At 35.8% G+C, this 21,816-nt stretch overlaps 1 protein-coding gene across 1 annotated transcript in view; it reads left to right on the top strand.

Annotated features, from left to right (window-relative positions):
* The window catches only part of LOC150108119 (dystrobrevin beta-like), a 262,083-nt gene that overhangs the window by 179,228 nt on the left and 61,039 nt on the right, over positions 1 to 21,816 (top strand). The window contains 1 exon segment of the mRNA XM_090415602.1: positions 1,631 to 1,913. Within this exon segment, the coding sequence (XP_090271728.1) occupies positions 1,631 to 1,913 (283 nt within the window).

Genomic DNA, 21,816 nt, shown 5'->3' with positions numbered 1-21,816 from the left:
TTGATGGCATTTAGAAGAGAGAAGTCTGCTTATTAGATTATCTCTCTCTCACAGACTGTCGGATTGCTTTCTCATAGCCACTCTGTTTCTGCTTTGTCTTTTATTTTTTGTTATGTTCATGGGCATTGCACCACTCAGCTGGCCATCACCATTCCTCTACATTCCTATGATTTTGTAGGAACACAAGCAGCCACTGGTTATCATCCATACCCTGTTCAACTTCTCATCCTCTTCCTTCATTCTTTCCCATACCATTTTCCCCAGTGAATACAAACCTCTGCTAGCACATTGACAGAGTCCTTCTTTCTCCTCAGCTACTTGCCCCCCCCCCCCCCCCCCACACACACACAACACACCATTATTGCATTACAACTTTGTGGCCTCTCTGTGGGACTGATATTAAATAATTGAAATGGAACTGTATCCTTGAATGTATAATGTCAAAAGAGCAAGTGTGAAGGAATTTGTGTGTATATTCGTGTGTGTGAGAGAGAGAGAAAGTGGGAGGAGGGGTTCATGTCTTAAATAGATTGCATCTCCTAGATAAACATCCTGAGGGAATTTTTGATGCACCACTCCAAACATGAGAATAATATTCTAAGGTTATAGATTTGGTATTTATAGTATTATTTGCTGTGCAGAGTAATAAGTAATGTTTTGGATTGAAGTGGATGCCTGGTTTTTTGGAGAGGAGGAGGTGAATTAGTAAAGATTAGAGGTGATAATGCACTAATATAAGCACTAATCAGGCCATGTCTGGATTTTTTTGCACAGATATGGTCACCTGAATATCTAGATGAGTAGAAAACAAAGAGAGAGAGAGAGAGTAAAGAGGAAAGGAAAGTCTTAGGATGGATTTAGTAATGTTGGATATGAAGACAGATTGGGAGAATGTGCTCTGCAGAAATAGATGGATTGGAGAAGAAATATGATTGAGACATAATTTGGTGAAAGGGTCTGTCAAATAGATAAGCAGTAGAGGAAGGAGAAATTTTAGTCCTTGAAACTGTATAGATGTGAGAATGGAAGCAAAAAGCTATTTTTGTATATGGAAAGTGGTGAATGCTTCAATGCTGGATGTGTTCAAGAGGAGGTATGATAAGTATTGTGATTTGTAGCAAATATGATCTTCTACAGAGTCTTGTAAGTCCTAGAAATAATACTAAGCTGGTCTTGAGCAATATTTCTAGGCTCTTCTCAGGTATAATTTATGGAAATTTCTGTGTAATTCTCACATTTCAGTTTTTCCATTTGGCACAATTAAACATAATCATATGGGATTCAACCTTATGATGATTTTTAACTAATTTTATCACTGGTTACTTTATTTCTTAAATATTCAGAATAATTACTCCATTTGTCCAGAATATCTTTATCCTCAGTTTATATATTACTCCTGCCACTATTATTTTTTCATGTGTTATTTCAGTAGTCCCAGAATATTTTAAAAATTATCAAATCACATTATAAACAAACTTGCAAAAACTACATGTAATTGACGTGATTTTAAATTAAGAGTGTCACTTAATTTTAAATTAAGTGATACTGATCTCCTAAATTAAATTTAGGAGATCAGTATCACTGACAGTATTTTAAATAATGTAGTATTTTATTCTTATTTCCTTTTAAGAACCATCAGCAGTCACCTCGATCCACTCCAAACAGCTCACCACGATCTGGAACCTCTAAATCACCCCCAGTTTCCACATCATATCCTATGTCTTCCTCGCAGAGTGCTCCAACTACACCTGGTAGTAATGCTCCAACTACTGATAACTTAACTGGTACAGATGATGAAGTTAAAAGGACGTTTGTTCAATCTGGGAGTTCACGTAGCTTGAGAAATGATCTGCTTGTGGCTGCTGATTCTGTTACTAATGCTATGTCATCTTTAGTTAGAGAACTTAATTCTGGTAAGTTATTTGTTCTTTTATAGATTTGCATAATCAACTATACATATACTGTTCGTAATCTTGTAGTTATCTTAAATTTTCAAGGTTAATATATGAGGCATTAAATTCAAATATAGTTAACTCATAGTACTTATCTTTGGTTTATTTTATTTTATTTAATTTTTTTTTTTGTGGTAGTTTCTTAAAGTGAGTGAGTTCACTGGAAAAGAGTGGATCATCCCTGGAAAAAAAAGAAGGGATGAAAAACATCAGAGGAATTACAAAAATACCATGCTGAAATAGGCAAAAGAAATCCTTCTAAATAATATGATTGTTTCATGCACTATTAATAAAGGAAAGGAAGGAGCATTTCTAGTATTCAGCTTTAACATGATGAACTTCTTGAACATATGAAGGCTTTTATAACATCTTTAGTAGTACTTATGCCATATCTGAATATACAGGATAATCAGATACATGTATAAATACAAGAATAATGTTTAATGATAATAATAATCTCCCAAACTTTTGGTAAGAAAGTACAATATTTTAAGTTTTGTCAATACAATAACTTCAGAGCCCTCTAAAATAACATTCAAATTTAAATGATCTTCATGGATTAGGCATGTCTCTGACCAGAGGATTCTGTGATCTTTATCAACTCTATGCTGATGATTTTTCTTGAATGACTTTCCACGACTTTCCTGAATGGTGTTTCTAAAGTCTATTCTCAATAGAATGGCTGGTTTGTCCAGAATATGAGAGATAACATTTTGTTGCTGATTAAAACCTGTGGACATAAAGTTATATTTTTTTTAGAATTCTTGCAATTGGCTCAGATTGTAGGGAGTCAAAAAAACTCTACATTTATCATCGAGTTACAATCCACTTGAATTCATATCGTAGGTATCTAAATCTTTGGGGATTGAAAGAAGAGAATCAAAGCATTTTCTGGATATGGCCAGATTGCAAAAATATTATTACAGATACATGTATATGTAAATATGGATGACAACAGAAAAATGTATAAGTGTTCTAAACAGTAGTTGGCCACGGTATGTGAGAGAGGTGGGGACTTCTTCCCCATGACTTTGCTTTCTATTAGCTTGTAGATTTGTCTGTTCCAGATAAAATATCTCGAGTGCATTACAAAGACAAAAAAAAATCTTGAATATGTCAGAAGGATATGTTTTGCAATAATCATTCCAGTTTAGACTCAAATTCAGAGAACCTTAAATTCATAGTTACATGAATTTAAGATTAGTTTGAAAAAGTTTGGCTTTAAATAATGAGGATTATACTTTTCAAAATGAAGAGTATTGGCATCGTTGCTTAAGAGGAAGATTGTTCGGTGTTATGCAGGAAACTGTGGCAAGGAATGTTTTTTAGGCACAGTGCGTAATCATGTTTTTTGAAAAGAAAATGCAAGTCTCAGTAGGAGTAAGAGAATGCTCCAGTGATGTTAACTATCCATATGTTGATTGCTGGATTGTTGACAGTTTTTGTTTTAAACAAAGAGGCTGAAACTTGTAATGTGGGTTGCATGAAGGTTTCTTTAACCTGGAAGACTTTAGATTCATAGTACAATATTTAGTAGTTTGCTACTGGGTATGGATGAGATTATCTGTTATAGTTTAGAGATAGTGCGAATATTACTTATCATTTCTCATTTTGCAGCCTGTAGTTAATTATTTACTAGAGTATGGTCTGCGCAAATATAAGTTTGATGAACTTCAACTGATTACATGGATTCTTGATTTGACCAAAAATGGAATAATTTTGGACTTCATATGACTCCAATGTTGAGTCACACAATGACTTGATTGTTCAGCATTGGAATTCTGATCCTCTATATAGGGATCAATGCACACAGTGCAACTCGCCTCCAATGGGCGAGGTGCATTGTGTTTGTAGCCTCTATAAATTGGAGGAATATGATGCTTCCAAGTTAGTGCAACTGTGTCCAGATGAAATAGCAGCAAGGCATTGTGATAGGATGCCATGTTGCAAGGATATCTGTAAAGCAAATTGTTCACAAATTGGGTTATCCCAGGTCAATAGTCAATGATACTATACTGAGATGGGAGCACAGGGTGTCAACTACAAGTGCTACCCACAGTGGATAACTCACTGTCACACTCACTGAATGTGACTCTAGGATGCTATGAAGGATAATCTGTAAAATTCACGATTCGTCAGCCAACATATTGAATGCGGAGTTCCAGGTATCTACTTTAATATGAATCTGCACAGAAACATTCAGAACCAAGGCTCACATGGGTTTCCATGGTAGGACCGCAGTATGCAAGCCCCACATTACTTGAACCAACATGCAGTGTCATTTTCAATGTAAAGAGTGTGTATAGTGGGACATGGAAGCTTGGAAAGCTGTGTTATGGAGCAGCAAATCACACTATATCCTCTACTGAGCAGATGGACAGGTGTGGTGGATGCCTTATGAATGTCTCTTACCAGAGTGCACAATCCCGACTATAAAATTCAGAGGTGGCGGTGAGATGGTATGGTCCTGTTTTTCCTGATTTGGCCTCAGACTTCTGTTTGTAGTACCATGAACATTGAACTTCGAGAGATATCTGAACATTCTGGGCAATGCAATGCATACTGCTTTGTGGCATTTCTACAGAACTGACTATTGTCTCTTTCAGCAAGACAGGACAATGCGCTGTGTCATAAGGCTGCTGCTGTAACTGCATGGTTTGTGGACATGAATGTCACCACACTTGACTGGTCTCCACAGAGCCCTGATCTCAATCCTATTGAACATCTGTTGGTTGAACTTAGAGCATCAGGTGTGGTCAAAGGACATCTGACCCATAACAATCCATGATCTCATTATATGCCTACAGGAAAGATTGGTCCAAAATTCCCATTGATCGCTAACGTACACCTGTGGAAAGTATGCCCCGTAGGATTGCTGCAGTCATTTCAGCAAAAGGAGGTCCTACATCTTGTTAAGGTGCGTGCCATGGCTGTTTGTTCCTCACAGGATAGAAGTCAGTGGATGCACTATGGTGGTTATTGACTTCTTTCCAAGCAGTGTATATAAAAACATTAGCAATTACTTTGTGATGTTTCCATGTAATATTTTGGAGAAAGTGGCTGTTTCACTGAGAAGATGTTGAAAGTTTATTTTTCACTTGGTTAGACTATAATAAATTTAGTTTAATCCTTTAACCAAGTGTGAGCAAACAAAGTTTGCGCCTGAAAGTATCTTCAGGACTGGGTTAAGGTGGTACAACACCAGGGCAACTCGTTGCAAAGGTGGAGCAAGCTACCAACACTCCTATCTCAGTATCTCCTATAATGCAAAACACATCTCCTTATGATATGTCTAATGTTATGTCCTATAATGCAAAACACATCTCCTTGCGGATATTAAACATATCTGCAAGGAAATGTGTTTTGCATTATAGGAGATACTGAGATAGGAGTGTTGGTATCTTGCTCCACCTTTGCAACGAGTTGCCCTGGTGTTGTACCACCTTAACCCAGTCCTGAAGATACTTTCAGGTGCAAACTTTGTTTGCTCACACTTGTTCACTGAGAAGAATTCAACAATACCAACATCTAGGGATCAGCAAGTTATGCAAAATCCTATTTGCCAAGAAATAAATGTACTCACATTTATATCCCAGTAAGTCATTAGGATTTTCATAAAGTGATTATTGGTGATATGTCATTATTTGAAGAACATTTCCTTTGTGTGAGAACCATTCCAAGTAGGAGAAGTCAATAAATAATAAGAATAGGAAGAACAATAAAAACAGTATATTGATTTTTTGGAGAATATAATTTATGTTAATTTTTGTTACTAGTTGGCCCTGTACAGTATGCATATTATTCTGTATTTTCTTAAAGTTAAAAAAAGAGAGATTTTGTTCATAGGTACGATGTGGTATCAAATAGTTTCAAGACTAGTTTTGTAACATGCCAACAGATGGCAGCACAAGGCTGCAGTCACAGGGAGCACTGACCTTCATAAGTCAGTGTGCCAAAAGACATTGGGAGCTGTGCAACTGGTGCTATTCTGACCACGTGCGTTACTATGTCTGTAATTTCATCATGGACAGCAAGTTAGAACGAAGAGCGAACATTGAAATTCTGCATGAAACTGGGCAAATCTGCCACAGAGACATTTGGCATGATTCAGCAAGTTTATGGCGATGCTGCAATGAGTCATTCGAGGGGTTTTGAATGGCACGCACGCTTCAAGAGCGGAGAACATCACTGGAAGACGACAAGAGATCAGGCTTTAACGAGCTCAACCCCCAAAAATGTCAAAACCATTCGACAACTTGTGCATGAGGATTGTTGGAGAACACTCCACAACATTGCGGCCATTGTTGGTGTGTCATACGGAACAGTCCAGGCAATCCTCACATGTCATTTGAACATGCGGCGTGTTGCTGCCAAGTTCATCCAGAGGCTGCTGACCCAGGAACAGAAGGAACACTGTATTGAAGTCTGCCAAGAACTCCGTCAGCATGCAGTGGATGACCCCATCCTTCATGTCGAAGATGAAGATCCAGCGCAAAGGTCGCCGTTTTGACACCATTGCGGAGATCCAGCACAAATCGCAGAAGGTGCTTGATACTCTTCGAAAAGAAGACTTCCAGGACACATTCCAGAAGTGGCAGGAACGCTGGGAGCGCTGTATTGCTATGCAAGGGGATTATTTTGAAGATGATAATGTGTAAAAGTAGATAAATAAAGTAATTTCTCTTAAACAGAGCTGGTCTCGAAACTTTTTGATACCACCTCGTAGCTGCTCGCTAGCTAGCAAAATCTACTTGCCACAGGAAATTGGGCAAGCATATATGTAGAGTCCTGCAAATACCACATCCATCCACTACTGGAAATCTTGTAATTCAGGTCTTGCTCAGCAGAGCTGACACAAATCATAGGATCCTTTGGTCAAAGACATGTCTATGACCAAAGGATGTGGTCATAGACATGTCCAAAGCCTTCTTGTCTTGATCAAAATGATTGTATCTCCTTACCTTTTAAAATTTTGGGATATGCTTATTCTTAGCAGCTGTAAATAATTTTTGTTTTTAATGAACAAAAATTTCATTAGTCTTTTTCAGATGCTATCTCTAGTTTGTGTTTGGGTCATGAAAGTGTAATCCAGTTCTGTCTTTTGAATGCCTTATTTTGTTGAGGATGGTCATTTAAGGCTAAAATATATGCTATTAGGATAATTTATCATCATTAAACATTATTTTCTCTATTATATATGTATATCTTGTTATTCAAGGCTTATTTGTTTACGGTCCTACTGAATGTACTAGTAGAGAATAAGAAGAGGAAATTTTTTGAGTCATTAGAAACTGTAGGTGATATAGAGGAAAAGCTTGTTCTTGTTGGAGACCTAAACAGCAGAATAAGAAATTATTATTTTTATGGCTGTTTAGCTTATTTTTGTTTAAAGAGTAAGAATAAGAAATGACTCATAGACATGTATAATTGAATAATCATATATGTTATGGCTTTGTGACCAACCCTTCTTTACTATATAGAATTATATAATCAAGAAGGATTGGCCATGAGGTGGAATCACATCCAAATGGAATACTGCTCTTAGTTCCTTTATACTAATTTATAAAAGGGAAATAAAACTGAATATATCAATTTTAGAGAATTTAAAATGTTCCAGGAAAAATGCATGGAAGTATACTTGATGAAAGGCTTACATAAAAGATTTCTTAAGCACACATGTATAAAGCTTTCCTGGTACAGTAAGGAAAAATTTATCCATGAATACTCATAGGAAAGCATAGGAAAATTTTTGAAAGAAAAATTGGAGAAAAAAATTAAAGAATCTGAAAACAAGAACCAAACCTTTGGAGATGCACTGGCGAATCCTGAAGAAAACATTGATCCATTCAGCTAGAGAGGCATGTATAGAAAAATCAGAACTTCATGGTGTGGACTTAGGACCTTCAAGATGCAGTGAAGGAAAAGAAGAAAGTATATCAAAAGTTCCTGGCAAGTAAGTCAGTTTCTGCTTTTAGAGAATACAGAGAAAAATGTAAAAAAGCAAATCACTGTGCGAAACTAGCTAAACAAAAGTTATGGGAGGAGTTCAGTAAGAACATAGAAAATAAATATCAGGATGCTGACAAAATAAAAGAACTTATTATTCTAGACAACTAGATATTCTAGTTGTCTAGAATATCTTTGAATAATTACTTTGAAAGACTGCTAAATGAAACAAGCAGTGTCAGCATTGTGGTAGAAAACTCCCAACAGGAATGCAGGCAGGAATATTTATCCATACTTGAAGTAGAAAAAGCCATCAAAAAATGAAATGTGAAAAAGCAGCTGAAGTAGATGAAATTCGGCAAGAAATGCTCAAATATGGTATGAAAGTTTTATAGTGGCCTGCATTGTGTAATTCAGAAAGCCTGGTAAGAGGGTCAAATTCCAGATGATTGGAGCAGCTCTCTCATAGTACCCATCTATAAAAAGGGAAATTAAACTGAATGCAAGAATTACAGAGGTATTTTCCTACTGAGTGTTCCTGGTAATATTTATGCAAGTATACTTGAGAGAGTTGAGATGGATTGTGGAAGGGAAGCTTGGTGAAGAACAGCCTCTATTTGGTCTGGATTCAGACCAAATAGAGGCTGTCAGGATCAGATTTTCACTTTAGTTGAAAAATCTTGGGAATATAACGGGGATCTTTATTTAAGTTTTGTAGATCTGGAAGACACATATGACACGGTACCAAGAGAAAAGTGCTTCAAAATACTCCAGTTATATGTGTAAATGGGACATTATATCAAGCAATACATAGTCTATTTAAGCTGTAAGTCACCAGTTAGACTTGAAGTAGGTACAGGAAGATGGTTTGAGGTAAAATCAGCTGTACAACAAGGGTACATATTACCTCCACTGTTGTCCATTGTCTATATGGATCACATTATGAAGGAAAGTGGTATTAAATCTGATATCAAAATTGGTGATGTTAATCTTAGCTCTTTACTTTATGTAGATGATGTTATATTTCTGAATAAATCCAACACAAGTCTGCAAGATTCCCTGATTAAATTGAATAATTGTTGTAATAAATTTGGTATGAAAATCAGCAATAAAAAGACAAAGACAATGAAAATATGCAGAAATGTTGCAAACATCAACTTTATCCTGAGTGGTGAACTTATAGAACAAATAAAACATTTCAGCTATTTCGGCACAATTTTTAGTGAAGATGGTAAATTAAATATGGAAACAGACAACAGAATTAGTAAAATTGATATGGTGGGAAGTCAGCTAAATAAATTTATATGGAATAAGAAAGAAATTAGTCAAAACACTAAATTAGCTGTATACAAATGGTGTTCAAACCAGTTTTAACTTATGGATCTGAGGGCTGGGTTAGAAATAAAACACTTGATCAAAGACTGGAGACTACACATATGAGTTCTGAGAAAGATTAGTGGAGTGAACAGATGGCATCAATGGCAATATCATATTAAAAATGAGGATATTAAGAAAAAACTTGTCATTTTTAGCATTCAGGAATATGTAGAGTTAATCTCAGTGATATGGTCACTTAAACAGAATGGGAGAGGAAAGATAGCAAAATAAGTGCTCTTTGTCAGGTTGGCTGGGAAAAACCCAGAGGAAGACCAAGATATAGATCGCTTGATACAATAAAAAGTGCCTTAAAAGACAGAAATATGAGATCTGATGATATTGGAATAATCTTAACAAATAACAGATTAATAATAAAAAATAACAATAATAATAATCAGCTAATGCCTTTTCTTCCCTTGAAGGGAGTAGGCAAGTATATTTAACCCTATCTAGCTTTTAGATAGGTTTAATGAGTGGGTGGTTCAGTCTCCACCAGTTGCAAATCAGAGATAGCTGGCCCATGACTATCACTAATTATAGGCAGCAACCAATGAAGAGATGGGCAAACAATGAAGAGAGTAGCACATCATGTTAGGGTTAGGTACCAAGAGATGGCAGCAAACCCTAACATGATGTGTTACTCTCTGAAATAATGTGGATTCTGCAGTCGATTTTCTTAAGTTTACAGGATGAAAAACCTGAGTTTCCAGAAGGAAAACCTCCGTTTGCCCGTGCCAGAGATTGACCAACTCAGAAACTTGTCGAAGAAAGGCTTAGAAAAGTTCCTCCAGTCGGTGAAAACTTGAGCTTAAGTCTATCTTTGGGTGATTTAGTGCAGAGGATGCAAGCACCACTTCCACTGAGTTACACAGGCACTAACAGATTAATTTGGAGGAAAATTGTTTATATCTCATGTAGTACTATCATAATTATCCTGTACACCCTTGAGGGTACATATCAGGAATTTGATGATGATGATGATGCATTAGCTTAAATTAATATCACTTATGCAAAATCTTCAAAAATAACTTGAAAACTTCAGTTTTCAGTCAACTTGTTCACCTCCAATTACAAAGAAGGGAATAGAAGTAGTGATCATTTTCCTGCATCATTAGTCATCCTGAGGAGAGGAGATAAGTGAAAGACATAGTATGAATGTCATCATCATCATCATCCTGACTGCAATATTGCACAATATACAGTACTGTATATTGTGCAGTATACAATTGCTTGAGATGTGTTTTTAAGTAGCTACTCTTTTTGTGTTTAAAAGATTCTTTATAAGGTAAAAAACTCTAAATTTCTGATTTAGAATTTTTCAATTTTTGACCTAAATTTTTCCTTGAAGTGGCATTTGCATTCATAGTGTTAGGTCACTCAAAGAAATCCATTCTCAGTTCGAATCTAGTTGCTGAGTTAGTCAATCTCGGACACCAACAAGCAATTTTTTTCTCCCAGAAACTTGGAACTTTCATCCTATAAACTCTAGTGTAGAACCACACTATTTCAGATAAATAATATGCTATGTTAGGGACCATGAGATGGCAACACTTGTCTGGCTCTCTTTGCCACATGGTATTTATAATTATTGTTGTTGAAAGGCTTATATGCTGGTTAAACATGATAACTAATAATTAAGGAATTGACAGCGTACACTGGAAATATAAATTAAAACAACTTTAATAAATACTTTCCGATATTTCGGCAACGTCACGTTGCCATCTTCTTGGGAACTTAAAATAAAGAACAGGTGCACGCAAGTACTACATAACAGCAAATGAGAACGAAGCGAGGAAGCTACCATTTTCCTAAAGTCCTGATGGTGTCCCCTGGTGGGCTACATTGGTAGTTATTGGCCTTTGTGCTGAAGTTCTTCTGATATATGTTTCCCAAATTTGGGGCAGTCTTATGCACCCAAATTTGTTGAGGTTTGGCATGTTCCTAAGGGCTGGGGCTGATTCCATGAATAGTCTTTCATATTTGAACTTGCTGCAGTGTATTACTGTGGCTTTCTTCCACCTTATTCTGTGGCAGGTCTCCAGAGCATGGTCTGCATAACACAAGGACTACATCCGATTTCACCAGTACAGCCACTCTGGGCTTGCAGACCATGCTCTGGATACCCGCCACAGAATAAGGTGGAAGAAAGCCACAGTAATACACCACAGCAAGTTCAAATATGAAAGACTATTCATGGAATCAGCCTCAGCCCTTAGGAACATGGCAAACTTCAACAAATTTGGGAAACATATATCAGAAGAACATATATATTCAGCCCAAAGGCCAATAACTACCAATGTTGCGCACCAGGGGGCACCATCAGGACTTTAGGAAAACGGTAGCTTCCTCGCTTCATTCTCATTTGCTGTTATGTAGTACTTGCATGCACCTGTTCTTTATTTTAAGTTCCCAAGAAGATGGCAACGTGACAAAGTTGTTTTAATTTATATTTCCAGTGTACGCTGTCAATTCCTTAATTATTAGTTATCGTGTTTATAATTAGTGATACACATCGGCCAGCTATCTCTGATTGTGCATCAGTGTAGATGCACACTTCTCTCTCAGTCTCCAAAAGTTAGGGCTACAGCAGTCTTGCCTACTCCCTATAGAGAATAAAAGGCATTAGTGAATTTTTTTAAATTTAAATTTTTACAATCTGCATATATTTACAGTGGTTCTTTATGAAGATTTCAGGTAAATGACATTAATTTATGGTACTGTAACCTTCCATAATTTAAATGTTAATTCTAGATTTTATAATTTCATGCTCTTCTAGTTCTTTTTTTTATCTCCTGTTATTATTTGCATTTGTACTTTTTTCTTGTTGTCATTGCTTTATCAACCATGTATAAAGCACACATTTTGTGTGCTTTATACATGGTTCCTCTGTATTCTGTCGTCAATGTATGATTTCCTGCTATTTCTTTTGTCATCTTTCTCAAAATTTTCTTTTATTTCTCACATTTATCCTTTTTTTTGTTTTATTTCCTCGCAAGTTTCTTTTGTCATATTTACCATGATTTTCCTTTGTTATATTTCTTATGATTCTTTTGTTATATTTCTTGCCATATCTTCTGTCTCCTAAATCTGATGTCATTTGCTAAGAAATTTGTTAAATTTCTTAGCACAATGTCACTGGACATAGGCCAGTTCGTTATAGTGTGTCTACTATAGTAAGGTAAAACAATAAATCTGTATTTCTCTTTCTTTTAAGGTTACACGGTGATCAGCATTCATATTTACAAATTTAGGGACACAAAACACATGTTGAAATGATTATTTTACATATTATTAATAAAATAACACTTGGCGTTTCGACCTCTGTATTGAGGTCATCATCAGAAAGATGCATGTGTATAGGAAACCAAGCTACATGCTCTCATGCTCTATAAAGGTAAATCTACGCTGTTAATTGATCTTTTTCTTAGCCTGACCTCTAGTGATAAAAAAATAAAAAATAATTTTAAAAAAATTAAATTAAATTAAAATAAATAAAAAACTACAATGAACTCTGCTAAAGTCCTCCTGTACTAAGATTCTTCTGGATTTGTACAGTTCAGATTGTTATACTACGATTTTCTTCTGGACTTGTGCAGTTCAAGTTGCTATTGAATGTTAAGAAGGAAAAAAAAACACTTCACCAAGTCTTCTTGTATCGAGATTTTTCTTTGGCTTGTTCTGGTTGCTATGAAGGTTGCAAATGGGTCCTCCACATTCTTGGAATGGTTAGACCATCATTTTTGTTCAGATTTGGATTATGTTTGAGCATTTCACATGCTTCCTTAAATTTCCTCTCGAACCAGGTTTTGGTGCAGTGTAGAGACTTGGTACCTTTCCAATCAATTTTGTGGTATGTTTGGAGTGCATAGTCAGAAAGGGCAGTTTTACCAAAATTAAGGTATTTGATGTGTCGTTTGTGTTCGTCCTTCCTAATTGGGATGGTTCACCCTGTTTCCCCCTATGTATGATAGGGGGAAACAGGGTGAATTACATGTGCATTGTATTTTGTAAACCCCTGGGTGAGCTAGGTGTGGAAGAGGATCTTTGGAAGAACTGAGTAGGTGTCTTAATTTTGTCAGGGATTTAAAGGTGGTTTTGATGTATTTGTGTAGTGTTATGTCTTTTTTTGGAAATGCCTCTAACATAAGGTATGGCAATAGCATTCTTGACATCTTTTTTGTTTTTAGTGTTATCTCTGTGGAGGATCTTGTGAATATTTTTTTTTACTGTATCCATTTTTTATAAATGTATGGTTGATGATCTCGCATTCCTGGTTTAGAGCTTGTTCATTTGAACAAATAGTTTGAGCTCTGTGTTTAAGGGTACTTATTTTGTAAACTTCCTCTCTTTTTTCAGAAATGCCTGTAACATAAGGTATGGCAATAGCATTCTTGACATCTTTTTTGTTTTTAGTGGTATCTCTGTGGAGGATCTTGTGAATATTTTTATTTCCTGTATCCATTTTTTATAAATGTATGGTTGATGATCTCATATTCCTGGTTTAGAGCTTGTTCATTTGAACAAATACTTTGAGCTCTGTGTTTAAGGGTGCTTATGATCCCTAGTTTTTGTTGGGTGGTGATAAGAATTTTTGTGTATGTACTGGCCTGTGTGTATAGGTTTGCAGTAGACTGAGAAGGAGAGACAGCCTGAGGGAAGACATGTGACGAGTGTGTCTAGGAACGGAAGAGAGTTGTTTTTTCTATTTCGATGCTGAATTGGATACATTTGTGTTGTTTGTTCAGGTGGCTAAGGAATGTATTTAGTGCTTTGTGGCCGTGGGGCCAAATGGTGGAAATATCATTGACGTATCTGAGAAAAATTTTGAGCTTTAGGCACGTTGACTCTAGAGCTCGTTGCTTAAAGTCTTCCATATAAAAGTTAGCTATTGGGGGGAAGTGGTGAGCTCATGGCTGTACCATCTTTTTTGAAGGTAAAAATTGTTTTGCCACATGAAATATCCGGAGCAGAGTACGTGGGCAAAGAGGACCATGATGACATGTGGAAAAATGTTCTGTAGGAGCAAGATAATATCATTGATCTGGACATTGGTGAAAAGGGAAGTTATGTCAAAGCTGACTAATAAATCTTGGTCGTTGAGTGTAATGTTTTTAATTTTGTTTATGAAATGTGTATTTTTTTTATGTAGGAAGGGGAATGACCTATCAATTCCTTGAGTGTGGCCGCTAATTTTTTGGCTAAGTGTAATTCTCCTTCTCAGTCTACCGCAAACTACACACACAAAGGCCAGTACATACACAAAAATTCTTATCACCACCCAACAAAAACTAGGGGTCATAAGCACCCTTAAACACAGAGCTTAAACTATTTGTTCAAATGAACAAGCTCTAAACCAGGAATACAAGATCATCAACCATACATTTATAAAAAATGGATACAGTAAAAAAAAAATATTCACAAGATCCTATACAGAGATAACACTAAAAACAAAAAAGATGTCAAGAATGCTATTGCCATACGTTATGTTAGAGGCATTTCCAAAAAAGAGACAGAACACTACACAAATACATCAAAATCACCTTTAAATCCCCGACAAAATTAAGACACCTACTCAGTTCTTCCAAAGATCCTCTTCCACACCTAGCTCACCCAGGGATTTACAAAATACAATGCATATGTAACCTATCATACATAGGGGAAACAGGGTGAACCATCCCAGTTAAGAAGGGCGAACACAAACGACACATCAAATACCTTCATTTTGGTAAAACCGCCCTTTCTGACTATGCACTCCAAACATACCACAAAATTGATTGGAAAGGTACCAAGTCCCTACACTGCACCAAAACCTGGTTCGAGAGGAAATTTAAGGAAGCATGTGAAATGCTCAAACATAATCCAAATCTGAATAAAAATGATGGTCTAACCATTCCAAGAATGTGGAGGACCCATTTGCAACCTTCATAGCAACCAGAACAAGCCAAAGAAAAATCTCGATACAAGAAGACTTGGTGAAGTGTTTTTTTTTCCTTCTTAACATTCAATAGCAACTTGAACTGTACAAGTCCAGAAGAAAATCGTATATAACAATCTGAACTGTACAAATCCAGAAGAATCTTAGTACAGGAGGACTTTAGCAGAATTTATTGTAGTTTTTTATTTATTTATTTTATTTTTTTTTTTTTTTATCCCCAGAGGTCAGACTAAGAAAAAGATCAATTAACAGTGTAGATTTAATTTACCGTTATGGAGTGCAAGAGCATGTAGCATGGTTTCCTATACACATGTATCTTTCTGATGATTACCTCAATACAGGGAGTCGAAACGTCAAGTGTTATTTTATTAATAATAAGTAAAATAATCATTTCAACAAGTGTGTTTTGTGTCTCTAAATTCGTAAATATGAATAAATCTATATTTCTTTTTAATATAAAACCAACACAAGATTTCAGAATTTACAACACAGTGATTATATGTATACAGATGAATTAAGAGAAGGATTACCTATGGATATTTTTTCCAAAGATCTGGAGGATGTACTGGTGAATTGGTTGTCCTTTCTGGCTGAGTTGTTATGGTGATTATTTTTAGATGGGAGATTGTCTGGTGGGAAATCACTGATACACTTATTGAGAGCTTGAAGTGGTTTGAAAAAGTTCCATCTTTGGTCTCTAGAAGTAGAGTTTCTGGATTATGTAAAATAATAAATAACAAAAATATAAAAATAAAATAAAAACAATAGAGTGGCAGTCACATAAATAATAAAAAAAAATTAAAGGTGACAAAGTTTGCTGGCCTGTTTGGGTTACCATACCTACTCTTCACCCAAGAAGCTGTGAGTTTGAATCTGCCATAGATATGTATGTATGTATTGTCTAGTATAGCTTAGTATAGCTATTGCCTTACATTTATTAGATGCCTGTAATGTCTTGAAAAGTTGTTTGGTATCTAGAGCAGAATTTCTGGGTTAGATAAACAATAATAATAACAAAAGATTTTAAAAAATTATAAAAAAACATCAAAAAATCTCTTAGCTTATCCATGTACTGTAGGTTTGAAACTTTATTGGGGTGGGAGTCACTTTAAAAAAACCTCACCTCATAGCAAAGAGGTCAGTGTTTATGGTAGTGGTTTTGATATCTAGGTTATTTAAAATTCTTGTGATGTCTTTCTAGCAAAAGACCACAGGAAACATGTATACTGTTTCTGGTATGGTCTGATTTCAGTCTTTTATTCAGGAGTTGGAGGAGAAGAATGATGCCAAAAAGATCAGTTTTGTCTTTTCAGGTGTGCATCGGTCAAGAAACAGAACAGATTAGCAGTAGTTATGCCTTATTGCTTTTTTTGGAGACTAGAAGGTGACTACTATTTGTAGATGAGAAAATGTTTCTACATTTGTCCCTTTCAAAGTCAACTTTGGATGTGGTGCTGGTCAGCACAACAGAAGAGAGTTCAGCATAGAACCCCCCCCCCCCTTAGGCAACTTTGAATAGAATGGAGAATGAAGACATTTATTCTAGCAGGGATAATTTAGTAACCCGCTCAGAGTTAGAGCAGGAGAGTGGAAGCAGTAGTCTGATTATGGAGATTGAAGAGTAGATATCCTGAATATTTATCCCTGCTGTATTTGCAGATAGCAGAGAAATGGCATCTCTGTAATCTGTCCTTCAGTCAATATCTAGTGGGTTTGAATTCTGCTGTTATGAGTGTTTATGAATGTCTTTATGTAGTAGATGAATTTCACCACCAACCTAAAGACTTGAAGTGGCTTGAGAAAGTTTCCCATTTGGTCTCCAAAATACGGTTTTCAGATTATATAGCACTTGACATGTTTATGGTACTAATGTACTCCAGGTTTACAACCTTTAGTGAGATGGGATTTATGTATTTAAAATAAATAAATAATGGTGAATGAATAGGTAAATTAAGGATAAGAGGAAACGGTTACAAGATTATGGTCTGAATTATGTTTACAAATCTATCCCTAACTGGCTAAGAAATTATCTCGGTTGGAACAGTGTTATTCTGATTGGTAGATGGATGATTTGTGTTAGTTCATTGCTTACAGCAAATGCTTCTGCATCTCTTTCTAGCATGGTCAGTGGAATTAGAAAAGTGAAGCAATTAGAGTTGTGGATATTGAAATCATTTAGGATGATAACTTCACTATTTGGGTAGTTAAATTGCAGATAATTTAGCTTCAGTGGTATAGACATAGTTGAACTTAACTGAATGTGGCAAGTCAGAGTTCTAAAATAGAAGATTAGAAATAAAGTTAAAAATAGATTTGGCTTCTATGACATTGGACATCATATTACACAATTCTTCTTTGCAGCAGAAGATATAGAAAACATAGTTTGGGAAGTTGAAATAGATTGTGGTTGTTGAAGTTGATATTTGAAGTTCCATCAGAAATGGAATGATATAAGTACATTATTAGCAGAGAACCTGTACATAAGTTGCAAGTTAGCATTTAAAATTGCAGTATGTATGGGAAGATAGTTTGATGTTAAATAAGGTGTAAAGCAGGACTGTATACTGTTTCCAATGTTATTTATAATCTATGTGGACCCATTACTGTATTAAACATTCTTGTTGGACAAGAGAAAACACAGTGCCCTGCAGAAATTTCGTGCCTGTGTTTTGGCAGACACCACATATCATGATGGTTCTTTGTAACTAAATCTGCTTGGGTTGGAAAGAGGAAAATGTCTTTGTTTTAGGATATATTAGAAAACAATAATTAAGTTATATTGGTTGGTATATTTGAATTACTAAAAGGTGTAAATATGCGAATTATTATTAAGCCACGTGAGGATGGGAAATATAAAGGAGAGGAAGAATAAGTGTGAATAGAAGTACTTTAATTACTGGCAAACAAATTATTAATTAGCTTTTGTGATAGTATATGTGTATCTTGTAAGTTTCTGGGTGGAGCGAATAGCATGTGTTTCTATAAATTCTGGACATGTATATATCCATTTATGATGGCATAATAATAATAAAACGTATGAGGAGAGGGAAAGATATTTGTTTGCAAAGTATGAATAACTAACCAATAATACAATAATAGACAGCTGCTGTATACATTTGGTAACTCAGTAAATGACTATGGGGGGGGGTACTAATTCAATAAACTAATCATGTTGATCAGTTGAAATTATGTGTATTTATTTCTCTGTTTTATTTACATATCACACTTCTTTTTCTAAGAAGTTTTTTCATTCTCGGATCATCATCAGGATTGTCCACCCTTATGCGTATCCTATATTCATTACTTTTATAATGTCACATCAGCTCTTCTGCCTTATCAGTGATAGATATCTTGCATATGCTAGTACTTTGTTGTATATCAACCACTGATCCATTTCTTACAATACATGAAGTATTCATTTTTATCCAGGAATAGATCAGTTTTCACTGACCTGACAGCTGTTTCAAACTCGCTGGTTCTCTTTTAGAGTTCACATAGAAACCTTATTAAAACACTTAAGGAATCGAACAACGTAGTTAAGAATATAAATTAAATTAAACTTTAATAAATATTTTCCGATATTTCGGCAACGTCACATTGCCATTTTCTAAAGGAACTTACAAAAAAATTACGTGCACGCAGGCACTATAACACAGAAACTGGGAATGAAGAGATGAAGCTATTGTTCTCCTAACAGTCCTGATGGTGCCCTCTAGTGGGCTAAGTAGGTGTTCTTGGCCGTTGGGCTGAAGGCCTGCAGATGTAGACCTCCCAAATTTGGGGCAGTCGCATACACCCATATTTGTTGAGGTTTGGAGAATGGATCCTTGGTTTTCTCAGTTTACAGAAACCCACCCATACAGGCAGATATATTCACCAACAATCCCCCCCCCCACAACAATATGGAGTAGTGAAAACACTATACAATAGGGCTAAACTAATCTGTTCAAACGACTTGGCCCTAAACACTGAACTAAATCACATCCTCAACACTTTCTCGGCCAATGGCTACCCCCCCCCCCCAAAAAAAAATCCAAAAAATATTAGAACCTACAAACCACAGATCCCCCCCCCCACACACACAACAAGGATTACTCTAAATCCATCACCATTCCCTACATCCGAGGCACCTCGGAAAAGATTACCAAAATCTTAAAAAAACATGACCTGACCTCCTGTTACAAACCTTACAGAAAATTGGCATCCCTTATCCGCTCCACTAAAGACCAGCCACTTCCCCTAGACCTACCTGGTGTCTACCAGGTCCCTTGCAGTTGTAAACTGTCTTACTTTGGCTAAACAGGCAGGACAGCGAATATCAGAATTTCGGAACACAAGGACTACATCCGTTTTCACAAATACAGTCATTCTGGGCTTGCGGACCATGCTCTGGATACACGCCACAGAATACGGTGGAAGAAAGCTACAGTGATACACCGTAGCAAATACAAATTTGAAAGACTCTTTATGGAATCAGCCTCAGCCCTAAGAAATTCTCCAAACCTCAACAAATATGGGTGTATGCGACTGCCCCAAATTTGGGAGGCCTATATCTGCAGCCCAACGGCCAAGAACACCTACTTAGCCAGCTAGAGGGCACCATCAGGACTGTTAGGAGAACAATAGCTTCATCTCTTCATTCTCAGTTTCTGTGTTGTAGTGCCTACGTGCACATAACTTTTTTGTAAGTTCCTTTAGAAAATGGCAATGTGACGTTGCCGAAATATCGGAAAATATATATTAAAGTTTAATTTAATTTATATTCTTAACTACGTTGTTCGATTCCTTAAGTGTTTTAATAATGCATAACCAGCGTATAAGCCTGTCTACGAGAATCACGTAGAAACCTTAAGAGGACAAAAACTCTTGTTCTTATGGAAAGTGTTTCCATAAGCGAACTCTCGGTCGGTGCATGTCAGGTCAGTGAAACCTTATCAAAAGGGAACTAATAAAATTTGAATATATAGACGCTTGGGCGACACCTATGTCTTTTAAGTAGTCCACACTAAAGCAACTCGTAAATGCCATGGAATGTATTCCTGTAAGCTCTCTGGTCAGCTTACCTTACAGAACTTTCATAATTGCTACATTCAGCGTTTGAAATAATGCTGGATCTAATATCCACTTTGCTGACATAATTTTGCTTTGTTGAACTGAAGCCTTTTGGCTCTTTATTTTAGTAATTACTTTTACACACCAACCGAGAGTTCACTTACAAAAAATGCATTTCTGTGACATTTCAAGTTCCTTAGTACTGAATGAGAGTTTTTGCTTTCTTACGGTTTCTACCTGATCTCTGAAGAGAACCAACCAGTTCAAAACAGTTAGGTCAGTGAAACCTTATCAAAATGGATTAATAAAAGGCGAATATATAGACGCTTGGGCAGCCCTATGTCTTTTAAGTAGTTCACACTAAGGCAACATGTGAGTGCCATGGACTGTGTTCCCATAACCTCTCTGATCAACTCGCCTTATGAAACTACAAAAAGTTGCAACGAACATGTTATGTAAGCTTGTGAAAATGCATCCGACCAACTCGGAAGAAGGATACATACACTAAAGCTAGTTCTCCCTGGTTGTTTACATATCTACAGACACTGCCTGGCACATATGTCATATGTGTTAAAGAAATATTATTAACCCTAATGTAGGAGATATTAAATTCAGTTGTTTACTCTATGTTGTTGATATTATCCTCTTAAAATAAATTTGCAACAAGTAATAAGAGTCTTTGGTCAAATAATTACTCTGACAAATTTCATTTGAAAATCATCAATAAAAAGTCTAAAACTATGAAAGTAGACAAGAAACTAGCAGACATCAGTTGCATTCTCACTAGTGAATTTAGGCACAATTGTAATTTTCTTAGGCAAATTACATATGCATGCATGTATACATCCTAGTTGAATAGATTTCTATGGAACGAAAGAAACATCACCCAAAAGAGAAGATAGCATTATATGGTAATGTCTTCCTTTAACCAACTACTGAAAAGCCAAGATTGAATTCCTGTGGGATTTCAATCAGGACAGTGTTAAAAAAAATTCAAAATAAAGAATTACTGAACATAAGGACTATATCTGTTTCCATCACTACAGTCACTTAGGAATTGTTGACCATGCTCTGGAAGAAAGTCATGCTACTCCATCTATTTGGGAAGTTCTCATCCCCCATACTTCAGCCCAACAGCCATGGATGACCAGTTTAGCTCAGTTGACATGCTTCATCTTAATTACTTAGTTTAGTGCCTGCGTGCACATATCTTACCATGTTTACTCAAATATAACTTTCCCTAAAATTAAAGTTAAAAAATTGTGGTGTGAGATATATGCAGGAATTTTTGGAAACTAAGTTGACGTTTATAATTAAATCCTCAGTATTCATTATAATTTATAATTGCTCACATTATTTATAAATTATAAAATGAATGCATTTAAATTTTAATTATCAATGTTAATTAGGCAATCGGCCCACTCACCTTCATCACATGATATATTTGAATCTTAGCAACAATGCTTATATAATTAAATTAAAACAGTTTCATTATTGCTTGTCCTTTTATCATATCAGAATCATATGCTTTTGAGTTTATCATAACTTTGAGTT

The sequence above is a fragment of the Typopeltis vanoorti genome, chromosome 3 (genome assembly GCF_054136105.1).
Source record: "Typopeltis vanoorti isolate ZY-2024b chromosome 3, IOZ_Tvanoo_1.0, whole genome shotgun sequence".
NCBI classification, from domain to species: domain Eukaryota; kingdom Metazoa; phylum Arthropoda; class Arachnida; order Uropygi; family Thelyphonidae; genus Typopeltis; species Typopeltis vanoorti.
The sequence above is the reverse complement of the archived record's forward strand: the minus strand, read 5'-3'. Positions and strand labels throughout refer to the sequence as shown.